Below are 12967 nucleotides of genomic sequence, written 5' to 3'. Positions count from 1 at the left end.
AAAGCTCATTTCCTCTGGATTTCTGCAGAAAAGCGGCCTTTTTCATCAAACTTAGCAGTTTTCTAATACTGATTGCCAACGAAGGGAGAAAGATAGAAACAAACTTTTTTTCTGCTGAAAGAAGAGAGTCTCACCTTTCTTTTGACAGGTTGCATGTATATATAGCCATAGAACAGAAAATTCTGTGGGCCTTGCAAATCAGTCAAAATTCAGTAAAATGTGAGGGATTAAGGGGGTTGCTCCAGTGAAAAGGGGTGGTATTCAATGACTTAAATGAAATTCCGAAAATTGAAAAGAATGCATCAAAACAGAAAATCAAGCGAGGAAATCACAAAATAAATTCTATATCCCCCCCTACAGAACTTATTTGGTGATTTCCTCGCTTGATTTCCTTCGTAGTTTCATTGAAGTAAGAATTAATTTACGTTTTTCGTAGGCGGCCATGAACGCCTCTCAAGTGGAACGGAAGAAAGCACGGAGACGGACAAAGACGTACAGTACCTGTACTTGCTGAGACTGTGAAAACCATGAATAAAATCTGCGTTTAAAAAAAATAATAAAACCACAACCACAGTTCTAATTTTTTCAACAAACTCAGGTGTGTCTTTGTCCGTCTCCTTCCCTTCTTTTCTTCCGAACAATGCTCCAGGGAAAAAGGGGTGTTATTCAATGAGTTAAAGATTTTTCTGCGAGCCATATGCAGCCATTAGAAGAGCCATATATGGCTCGCGAGCCATAGGTTCCCGACCCCTGTCCTAACCCATCGTTTCCTTTTGTTGTCGAGGTGGACGCTTCGAATTCAGGGGTGGGGGCGGTACTGTCTCAGCAATCCCCAGTTGACCAGAGACTCCACCCTTGCATCCTCTTCTCACGTCATCTAGGTCCAGCCGAAGCCAACTATGACGTGGAGAATCGAGAACTGCTAGCTGTGCAGGAATGGCGGCACTGCCTTGAGGGGACTGAACCGTTTACTGTGTACACCGACCACAAGAACCTCGCATACATTCGCTTGGCCAAGAGACTCAACTCACATCAAGCCCGGTGGGCGCTTCTTCTGACACGGTTCAACTTCACACTGACTAACTGTCCTGGTTCCAAGAACATACGACCTGATGCTCTCTCCCGGATCCATGACCCCGCGGAGAGAAGCAGCGAACCACAGAACATTCTTCCCGACCATTGTATTTTGGGGGCCCTACGATGGGAGATCGAATGGAGGGTCCAGGAGGCCCAGAGCGGAACCCCAGTCCCGGCTGGGTGTCCCGCAGGGCAACTTTTTGTACCCTTACCTTTGCGCTCTGACGTATTGCAGTGGCGGCACTTGTCTCATGTTGCGTGCCATACTGGGGTGAACTGGACCTTACAACTCGTCTCCCAGCGGTTTTGGTGGCCGGAGCTGCGGAAGGATCTACGGGATTTCGTCCAGGCCTGCCCTGACTGCGCATGCAGTAAATCATCCCGTCAACCACCGGCCGGGTTGCTGCAGCCTCTACCCGTTCCGCCTAGGCCGTGGTCCCACATCTCCATAGACTTTGTCACAGGCCTGCCTCTTTCTCGGGGCAAGTCCGTTATACTCACCATTGTGGATAGATTCTCTAAATCTGCCCATTTTGTCGCCTTGTCCAAACTGCCATCCGCATTGGAGACCGCCGACGTCCTCATCGATCACGTCTTCCGTCTTCATGGGATCCCGGTGGACATTGTGTCTGACCGGGGTCCTCAGTTCGTCTCCCAAGTATGGAAGCGGTTCTGTCGGGCCTTGGGGGCCAATGCTAGCTTGTTTTCTGGATATCACCGGCAGTCCAACGGACAAACAGAACGCGCTAATCAGGACTTGGAAGCAGCGCAGCGCTGTGCGACTCACCTGCCGTGGGTGGAATACGCCCACAACACCCTCGTCTCATCTGCCACCGGTCGGTCTCCGTTTATGTCAGCTTATGGTTATCAGCCTCCTCTGTTTCCTTCCCAGGAGGGTCAGGTGGAACTCCCGTCCATACAGCTCCACCTGAAACGGGCCCATCGCGTGTGGAGAGAGACCAGGGCTGTGCTGTCACGCATGGCCACTAGGAACCGGCAGATTGCTGACCGCCGCCGTCGCCCTGCGCCTAGCTACCAGGTGGGGCAGAAAGTGTGGCTGTCGACGAGGGATGTGCGACTGGCTGGGACATCTCGCAAGTTGGGGCCTCTAAGCTTCTCTGTACTATTTACTCTGCTCGGCAGACCTTTATTTTATTTATTGGATTTTTCTTGTGTGTTTTTCTATACGTTGTTTTACTTTTGCATACTCGGTTCTATTTTTGTTCCCTTGCCTTTTGGATGCGGGCGCTTTTTGTTAACCATTATTATTATATACATTAAACTATTTGTTTGTCACGGAGATCTTGTTGACCTCTGTGATTATTGGGATCCAAAACCTTATTTGGCTCACCCAAAATCGTGACATTGATTAAATGAAGCGGGGTACAATGTACGAAATGTTCAGGAGACGCTTGGAGTCTGACAGACTCAAATCTACGAGACTTTGAAAAACAAGGAAGAGGTTCTTTCTCAGTCCGATTCTGGCAATTTCCCTGCTCGGAGTGAATTGCTTGCGGCTCGACGGACGGTCGAGTCAATGAACGTTTCCTGGACTGGTTTGACTGTTGTCGTGTTAAAAACTTTCCACAAACTGGAGCGCTAAAAAGAGATGAGGCAAGTTCCAAAGCACTAACTATGAGCATCGAAGGCTTCAAAGCGTCCCGTGGCTGGCTTCAAAAGTTCGTTGCACGACATCAGCTGAGCAATGCTGTCATGTGTGGTGATCGGGGGGTAAAGTTCGAGGCAATTAGTGAGTGGAAAGAAAAGTACCAGGGTCTGTTACTTATCTCATTTTGTAGCAAATCGTCCTAACTTTCTTATATATATTTTTTTTATATATACATGTACTGTATGCTGCAGTTTTTGTGTTATAAAGAGTTTTTGGGCAATATATTGTTGCACTTTGTTGCTTGTGTTGTCACACATGTATGTTGTTAACATACTTGGACGTTCATACAGGACATATCCCGGAGTTGTTTCACTGTTCTCATTTTTAAAAAGTCTGTTAATACTGTAATGCTTTTGTTCTGTTGATGTTTGGTATGGGCTGTCAACATATGCCTTTTTTATGTGTACCGTATCTCGTGCTGACCCGGCCCACCTGTCAAATTTAGAAATCAATGTGGCCCCCAAGCCAAAAAGTTTGCCCACCCCTGCTCTGGACCCTCTTATCCATAACCTGGGGTGACCGCAAGATCGCCATGCTGGTGTTCACCGATGATCCACTTGTGGTGAGTGGCTCAAAGGAGGGTATTCTAGTAATGCTAGAAGAATTCTGTCAGCTCACCGGGCTTAGTATTCAGACCAGAATGTGTCAGTTTCTGGATGGACAATGCATGTGAACCCTGCACTCTGTGTGGGTTACCCATCCACATGGTCCATTCCTGGGCAGTCAGGGCATTGTCCCCCCAGACCGACCCAGTGTGATGGAACAGTGGTGAAGGAACATCGAGAACCCCCCCCCCCCCCAAAAAAAAATTGCCTTTACCATTTTGATAAATAATTTTTGGGGTGGGGAAAGTACAATAAGTAACTGATTCAAGTTCATTCTGTATTCACTTGTTGATATGAACACGAATAGTGAATGCTGATTTTGGATTAACTCGGAACGCAAGCAGATAGTTATGAAGATGAAGATGATGATGATGTCCTGCACAACAAATGAGAGCTCGCAGCTCTTCTGTCTTTTGATATCTGTGAAAAACTAGAAAATTACGAGGTAACCCCACAAAAGATAAATTCATGGGCACAAATGAAAAGCCTGCGATAGACTGAAGCTGCAATCACCAAACAGCGAAGTAGTTATGGAATGCTGTAAACAATCATTTATTCAACCATAAGTGTAGGCAAGATTTCTGTCTGACATTGTTTTGGCATCTCAACTTTTACAAAACGTTGATGATAACTTACCACGTTTCTGCATGAAACTGAAGAGATCATCCAGAAATTCTTTACGCTTTCCATCATCATCCAGTTCATACAACTAGACAAAAGGGGAAAAAGCAATCAATTAAAGTTAAATAAAATTTAACTTTTTTTTTCAAGAAAATTGGGCTTGTTATTTTAATGCAAAACTTGTGTGGGGAGATACGTCTTGCTCTCATGTTTTTTTCTCAATGAGCAATTCTATTGGGAAGCATTCATGTCTCTACACTTGGAGGAAACAACAAAGAATAAAACATTTACATTTATTTCCCTTTGCCAGTAGTCGGGATGGGTACCAAGCACTGTGACTCTTTTTTTTAACTGTAAAATAGATTAATTTTGACAATAATTTTTAATTTAATTTTAGTTAAGAGTCTTTAAACTAAAATTTAAGTTTTCGTCATAATTTAGTCATCTGACTGTATTTTAGTTTTAGTCCAATTTTAGCCAAAACAGACAAAAAAAGGACAAAAACGATATTTTTTTCAGCATACATTAAAACTTTCATACAGAAAAGTATGACACAAATTTGTAAGTGCAGTTTAGCACGTAAGACACACATTTAACACAAATGTGTCAAAATTAAAATGTTGAAATGGCAATATTATGTGACGATAAAACTTTGCGGATCTCCTCCCCGACCCGGAGGGGGCACTCCACCCTTTTCCGACTGAGGACCATGGTTTCAGATTTGGAAGTGCTGATCTTCATCCCAACCGCTTCACACTCGGCTGCGAAACGCTCCAGTGAGAGTTGGAGAGCCCTGTTTGAAGGAGCCAACAGCACCACATCATCTGCAAAAAACAGGGATGCAATACTGAGGCCCCCAAAACGGACCCCCTCAACGCTTCGGCTGCGCCTAGAAATTCTGTCCATAAAGGTTATGAACAGAATCGGCGACAAAGGGCAGCCTTGGCGGAGTCCTACCCCCACTGGAAACGATTCCGACTTACTGCCGGCAATGCGAACCAAACTCTGACATCGGTGGTATAGTGACCGAACAGCCCGTATCAGGGGGTTTGGTACCCCATACCCACGAAGCACCCCCCACAGAACTCCCCGAGGGACACGGTCAAACGCCTTCTCCAAGTCCACAAAACACATGTAGACTGGTTGGGCGAATTCCCACATACCCTCGAGGACCCTGCTAAGGGTGTAGAGCTGGTCCACTGTTCCACAGCCGGGACGAAAACCACACTGCTCCTCCTCTATCTGAGGCTCGACTTCCTGACGGACCCTCCTCTCCAGCACCCCTGAATAGACCTTACCAGGGAGGCTGAGGAGTGTGATCCCTCTGTAGTTGGAACACACCCTGCGGTCCCCCTTTTTTAAAAAGAGGGACTACCACCCCGGTCTGCCAATCCAGAGGCACTCTCCCTGTTGACCACGCGATGTTGCAGAGGCGTGTCAACCAGGACAGCCCCACAACATCCAGAGCCTTGAGGAACTCCGGGCGGATCTCATCCACCCCTGGGGCCTTGCCACCGAGGAGCTTTTTAACCACATCGGTGACTTCAACCACAGAGACAGGAGAGCCCACCTCAGGGTCCTCAGACTCTGCTTCCTCCAAGGAAGGCGTGTTGGTGGAGTTGAGGAGGTCTTCAAAGTACTCTGCCCACCGGTTCACAACGTCCAGAGTCGAAGTCAGCAGCGCCCCATCCCCACTGTACACAGTGTTAGTGGTGCACTGCTTCCCCCTCCTGAGACGTCGGATGGTGGAACAGAATTTCCTCGAAGCCGTCCGGAAGTCGGCTTCCATGGCCTCACCGAACTCTTCCCACGCTCGGGTTTTTGCCTCGGCGACCACCGAAGCTGCGATCCGCTTGGCCAGTCGATACCCGTCAGCTGCATCTGGGGTCCCACAGGCCATAAAGGCTCGATAGGACTCCTTCTTCAGCTTGACGGCATCCCTTACTGCTGGTGTCCACCAGCGAGTACGGGGGTTGCCGCCACGACAGGCACCAACCACCTTACGGCCACAACTCAGATTGGCCGCCTCAACAATAGAGGCACGGAACATGGTCCACTCGGGCTCAATGTCCCCCGCCTCTCCCGGAACATGGGAAAAGCTCTGTGGGAGGTGGGAGTTGAAACTCCTTCTGACAGGGGATTCCGCCAGACGCTCCCAACAAACCCTCACAATACGTTTGGGTCTGCCAGGACGGACTGGCATCTTCCCCCACCATCGGAGCCTACTCACCACCAGGTGGTGATCAGTTGACAGCTCCGCCCCTCTCTTCACCCGAGTGTCCAGAACATGCGGCCGCAAATCCGATGATACAACTACAAAGTCGATCATCGAACTGCGGCCTTGGGTGTCCTGGTGCCAAGTGCACATATGGACACCCTTATGCTTGAACAAGGTGTTCGATATGGACAATCCGTGACGAAAACAGAAGTCCAATAACAAGACACCACTCGAGTTCTGATCGGAGGGGCCGTTCCTCCCAATCACGCCCCTCCAGGTCTCACTGTCATTCCCCACGTGAGCATTGAAGTCCCCCAGTAGAACAAGGGAGTCCCCAGCAGGAGTACTCTCCAGAACACCCTCCAAGGACTCCAAAAAGGGTGGATATGCTGAGCTGCTGTTTGGTGCATATGCACAAACAACAGTCAGGACCCGTCCACCCACCCGAAGGCGGAGGGAGGCAACCCTCTCGTCTACCGGTGTGAACCCCAATGTACAGGCACTGAGCCGGGGGGCAATGAGTATGCCCACACCTGCTCTGCGCCTCTCACCGTGAGCAACTCCAGAGTGGAAGAGAGTCCAACCCCTCTCGAGAGAACTGGTACCAGAACCCAGGCTGTGTGTGGAGGCAAGTCCGACTATATCCAGTCGGAAATTCTCTGCCTCACACACCAGCTCGGGCTCCTTCCCTGCCAGAGAGGTGACATTCCATGTCCCAAGAGCTAGCTTCTGCAGCCGAGGATCGGACCGCCAGGGTCCCCGCCTTTGGCTGCCGCCCAGCTCACATTGCACCCGACCCCTTTGGCCCCTCTCATGGGTGGTGAGCCCATGGGAAGGGGGACCCACGTTGCCTCTTCGGGCTGTGCCCGGCCGGGCCCCATGGGTGTAGGCCCGGCCACCAGGCGCTTGCCAACGAGCCCCACCTCCAGGCCTGGCTCCAGACGGGGGCCCCAGTGACCCGCGTCCGGGCAAGGGAAACTTAGATCCATTTATTGTAATCATCATTAGGGGTCTTTGAGCCGTGCTTTGTCTGGCCCCTCACCTAGAACCTGTTTGCCATGGGTGACCCTGCCAGGGGCATAAAGCCCCAGACAACTTAGCTCCTAGGATCATTGGGACACACAAACCCCTCCACCACGGTAAGGTGACGACTCACGGAGGGGCGCTTTCTACCAGTTACGGATATTATCTTCCACTTTAACCATCACATCTTCTTCATCTATACCCCTGATTAAGGTTACATGAACACTACTGCACCTTCAACCTCTCTGATGTCGTTTATAACAACCAATAAAATTATTGTTTGTTGAAAACAAACATGTACAAAAATGGAGGGGAGCCACTTCACGTGACTCCTTCACTGTGCGCAACAGGTACCTGTGACTCCTTGCTGTGTCAGCTGTGATTATATTATGACATGATACGTAGCATTATTTAAAAATGCAATGCATCTATCATGCCATTTACCGCGAAAACTGTACCGTGAATCCCGAACCGTGATTCCCCGAACCGTGAAAACGGAACCGCGAATCCCGAACCATGAAAACTGAATCGCGAATCCCGAACCACGAAAACTTTATAGTTTGCTATTTGATCTGTGGGATTGAAATTTGTTTAACAGTGGTGGCAACTCGGCCATCCCAGACCCACCTACTCGAGATTGGAAGCCATGCCATCACCGTGTCACAGACTTAGGCAGCACAGACCGCAAGGTCAGCGGTTTTGAAGGCTCTGAGTGAGGTTTAATGAGCGTACACTCACACAGCGCAAGCTGGTGTCGTTTACATGGGGTTACTCTAAGCGTGATTAATCAATCTACACTCAATGCAAGTACCATACAAGTTTCGTTATTCTTGGTTTGAGTGGTTATGGAGATGATCTCGTAATGTTGCTGCTCAAAGCAATCAACCATTAAAATAGGGGTGTTCACACGGCAACTTTTACTCCAGGCTACCGTGATTTGTGAGTGAGTTGGACGGCCGCCAAAGGTGGCGACCTTGGTGGTCCGATCCCCGGCTACAAATGTCATGGTTCGAATGAACTGAATAAAGGTTTTGGATCCCAGAATAGTAGACGCCAGACAAAACTCTGTAACAAAATATTTATTAATACAAAAATACACCAACCAAGTAGGAACGAAAAGCGCTGGTCAAATAAGGACCAGGAAGTGACAAACAATACAATAACCAAAAGCGCTTGGTAGTGATGGGTCCAGCAACACCGATGCATCGACGCACGTGTTGAGCTCACAGAGCAACCCTTATGTCGGTGTGTGTACTGCTTCAAGACGATCACGTGACCAGTACATGAACTGCATCGACTCAGCCCAGGCTGCATCAACTCAGTCCAGGCTGCGTCGATGCCGTAAAAGCCCGCCAAACTGTGTTTATAAGGAAGTGCGTCCAGCGACGCGATGGCACCTGCCAAAACAAGCCAGACCTCACCCTTGCTCGAATAAAAATATATATTTGGGCAAAAAGGAAAACACAGATTATCAGAAAAACGTGTCCGTCTGACGTCGAGCGTCGTCTCGGCTAGGCTAGCTTAGCTGTTGTCGTAGTTCAAAGCTTCTTTTATATGTGACGTGGGATGCGTCGGCACCGTGAGTATGTGCTCGCGCTCACGCGCGCACAGCAGAGAGCAGTGGACTATCGACTGCTCAGGCTTCACTTGAGTGGCATTGTTACAGTACGTGCATATTATGGAGCAGCTCCCGGAGAAACGCAATTTGTCCACCGTGTAGCACCATTTTGATCTCCTTTTGGAGAATAAGGTATTTCTTCAAATCTCCTTGTCTCACCAAGTGCCTCTCAGATTTTTGACATGTCTTACTCCATTCTAATTCAAATTAATTTCAAGCTATCTCTTAGTTTACTTTTCACATATTTTATTGCAGGTGAAATGTCGAATTTGCCATACAGAAATATCATATACCAACAAAAGCACCCCTGCAACTACATCTGGTATGTTACTCATTAGTATTAGTTTGTTTTTCAGAAACTGTTCTAAATGACAAATTTGTCAGGTTTGGTTTTTTAGATGACCTGTGGCAACATTTGGATGATGAGGTAGGGAGACTGGGAAGAGGTGCAACAGCAAATGCGATACCTGAGGTCCAGCGATACCTGGAAGAGGGGAAAATTGCACGCAGTCAAGACCCGCTGTTATAATCGAAGGACTAACACACTACTTTTCCCAACCTCTCCCACCTCGCAAAGCAGTTTCTCTGTACGCCAGCATCACCACTGCCATGCGAGTGTGTGTTCTCCACAGCAGGGGAAATAGCATGCAAGAAACGCAACAGACTGAAATTCAAAACACTAGAGCAACTTATTTTCCTGAATAAAAATTTGTGAAGACAAAGCCCACAAGGATCCTCATTTACATAATTTTCACATTATTCAAACATATTGAATAATACAATATGAATGCATAGATGTGAATGATATTGCATACACTTCATCATCAAATCAGTCAGTTCAGTCTGTCAAGTCTGCAGGGATTTTGAAAGTCCAGCAGGTTTCAGTGGTCACCAACACAGTATCAACACAGTGTGTCATTGTGTCAACACGGTTCATGAGCCCTCATGGACCCATCACGAGCGCTTGCAAAAAAGGCAAGGAAGAAATGGCAAGAATCCAATTCACGTAAGCAAGAACAAATAACGAAAACAAAAACTATACTGACAAAAACATAGAACCCAGAGAACAAGAGCAAACACGACGAGAGCGAGAGGTCTCGAAAAATGATCACTTCAGCAACCGCAGTAGCAAGGTCAAACAATACTCCGACACCCAGCAGAAAGTTGGTCCTTTAAAACCTGGCTCACTAATGACAGAATTGGCAGCAGGTGTGCACACAGCAAGTTTGCTCAGTCTGCCACCTGCTGGTTAAACCAAAAACAGGAACATGACAACAGAAGCTAGCTCTACGGACATGGAAGGTAACCTCTCTTTTGTTAGGAAGGAACCTGAGCTGGTGTGCGAGGAAGAGAAGTTTCGACTGGACATAGGCGAACCTGCCTCCACACACAGCCTGGGCTCTGGTACCAGTTCTCTCGAGAGGGGTTGGACTCTCTTCCACTCTGGAGTTACCCACTATGAAAAGCGCAGAGTAGGTGTGGGCATACACAGCATACCCGTAGCTCAATGCCTGTACATTGGGGTCCACACCAGTGGATGAATGGGTAGCCTCCCTCTGCCTTCACGTGGGTGGAAGAGGTCCTGGCTGTTGTTTGTGCCTATGCACCAAACAGCAGCTCAGAGTACACACCCTTGTTAATAAACGTGATTTCACAAGGAAGACTGCCCTCTGAACTGGTCGCCAGTCAGTTGCAGGACACATACAGAGACAGACAATCACCAACCCTCAAATTCACACCGTCACTGAGTGGGAACTGATCCCATTCCGCCTGCAGACAAGTCAGGCGAGTGTACCACTACACCATCAGCGACTTGGGGCCTATCATAAGGGATTAAATTCCACATTATTCTGCCATTAGTTTATTTGTTAGTCATATCAATATGGCATCCGCTGACCAATCAGACACCCGTACGATATTGTGTACTATGACCATTTTCAGCCAATCCCGATGTAGAGGAAGTTCCCCTGATAGAACTTCATCATCGGACAACATCACATGACTGATCTCCGCAAACATTTGTTTACGCAGTCGTGCTTGTGAGATAGGAGCAGTGGCAGACGAAGGTTTTACAATGGACTATTAACGATAATCGCAACTGGAAATGGGGAGGATGACAATGGTGAGTCCTTGCAATCATTTGCTTTGAGTGGGGGCACAGGAGGCGCTCGCTCGCAGCCTCCCTAGCCCTGGAGAGCGACCAGCGGGCTGGAGTAGCCAAATGCTGGTGTTCTGTCTCTCTTTTTGTAGGCTGAAGAATGCTCGTCCCTTATTTCATCCACTCTACTTCTGACACTTTTTACCATAGTGTGGTGCTTTCTCAAATTAGCAGCAAGTTTTCTCCCTTGCCAAAATGGCATTTTTTGCATTTCATGCAGGGCATTATGGAATGCATGTCATCAACACCCAGAGCTCTCTCATGTTTAGTACGTTTTTATATTTTATTCATGAACTCTACTGATTTTTTTTTTTTTTGTAGACCATGATGTCCCGCACCTTTGCTCAAAAGTGAATGCGCTGCTGGTTGCTTTGGAAACCCACGGGTATCATCCCAGTGCCGCAAAAGATTTACATTGCAATGAATAGAGGGGACAGCCAGGTGTTGGACTGGTTACCGCGTCAACCTCACAGTGCAGAAGTCGCGGGTTCGATCCCGGCTCCAGCCTTCCTGTGTGTAGTTTGCATGCTCTCCCCGTGCCTGCATGGGTTTTCTCTGGGTACTCCGGATTCCTCCCACATTCCCACTTCACACTCCCACCTTCGTCTCTGTGTGCCCTGCGATTGGCTGGCAACCGGTTCAGGGTGTCACCCGCCTACTGCCCAAAGACAGGTGAGATAGGCTCCAGCACCCCCTGCGGCCCTTGTGAGCATAACGCGGATCAGAAAATGGATAAATGGATGGATGGATGAATTGAGCTGTTAAATTGATAGTCATGCTCGATGATGGAAAATTTGTCAAAATGCCAGGAATAAATGTTTGAGAACCGTCCAAATGATGGCCCTGGTAGTTCTAGTACTAAAGCCAGCTGGTGTGGTCGTCACAATGCAGCTCTAATGCATTTTATTCAAAATATTGCATGCTGTATTTCATACTTTTTCAGTAAGCTGGTGAATCAGTCAATGGCACACACTTTAATCCAATAGTAAATGCATTGCAGTGTAAACTCATTCTTTAGCATTATCTGGTACTCATTTCCTGCAATTGGCTGGCAACCAGTTTATGGTGTACCCCGCCTACTGTCTGAAGACAGCAGGGATAGGCTCCAGCACACCTGGGACCCTTGTGAGGATAAGCGGATGAGAAAATGAATGGATGGATGGACGGATGCATGGTGCTCATTTCATAACATAAAACTGTTCATTTATCCAGTTTCTCAATGGTCAACAGTGTAATTTATTGAATGTCAGGTTACGGTTGGGGACAGGGGCCAATATTTGATGGTTAGCCCAGGGGGCCGATGAGTAGGTGAAGGGGGCACTGTGTAAGTGCACGTCCGCACATTATTAAGGAGCTTGGTGATTTCAAATAGAACTTTATATGATTTTATATTTTATAAACACACACACACACACACTAGGGCTGCAAAGATTAGTCGATTAATCATGACGACATTGACGACCAAAAGCGTCAACAATTAGTCAGTATTCATTTTTCAGTTGTTTCTCTCAAAACAGCATCTGTGGCTCCGCTGCCCTGTCCTCATTTTCTGTGCTTGAGTAGTGAGAATCAATGGTTCCGAAAATGGATGGATGAATAATAAAAACTAGTTTCAAATGATCATCAATAATAATAACAATATAATACAAATATAATAATACATTTTAAAATAACATCATTTTTACATTTTATTTTTAAAAACACACTCTACATATAGCAAACATTCAGATATTTATTGAAAAAATAGATTTAAAAATACAGTATTTTACTGCAGCACTCAAAATTACAGTATTTTACAGGTGCAGTGATCCAGTACTGTAACCAGTCATCAAAAATACCATTAACTTGATAAAAATTTACCGGTACAGTACTATAGTGGAAATTATAAATGGAGCAGCATACTGTATCATCTTGGAGTATTTTACCACATTGCTGCCCCCAGTAAAATACTGTAATTTTTACTTAAACAGGTTTTGCA

The 12967-nt window shown here is 47.1% G+C and overlaps 1 protein-coding gene across 3 annotated transcripts in view; it reads right to left on the bottom strand.

The window, feature by feature from the left end:
• arid3c (AT rich interactive domain 3C (BRIGHT-like)) overlaps positions 1–12967 on the bottom strand; it is a 91091-nt gene that overhangs the window by 76868 nt on the left and 1256 nt on the right. For all 3 annotated transcript variants that reach the window (XM_086111709.1, XM_086111710.1, XM_086111711.1), the window contains exon 2: positions 3988–4060. In XM_086111709.1, the coding sequence (XP_085967835.1) occupies positions 3988–4060 (73 nt within the window). The remainder of the gene's footprint in view (positions 1–3987; positions 4061–12967) is intronic.

Source organism: Hippocampus guttulatus, chromosome 5 (genome assembly GCF_054856545.1).
Source record: "Hippocampus guttulatus isolate MCC_2025c chromosome 5, RoL_Hgut_1.0, whole genome shotgun sequence".
In the NCBI taxonomy this organism is placed as follows: Eukaryota; Metazoa; Chordata; class Actinopteri; order Syngnathiformes; family Syngnathidae; genus Hippocampus; species Hippocampus guttulatus.
This window is presented reverse-complemented; position numbering and strand designations above follow the sequence as displayed.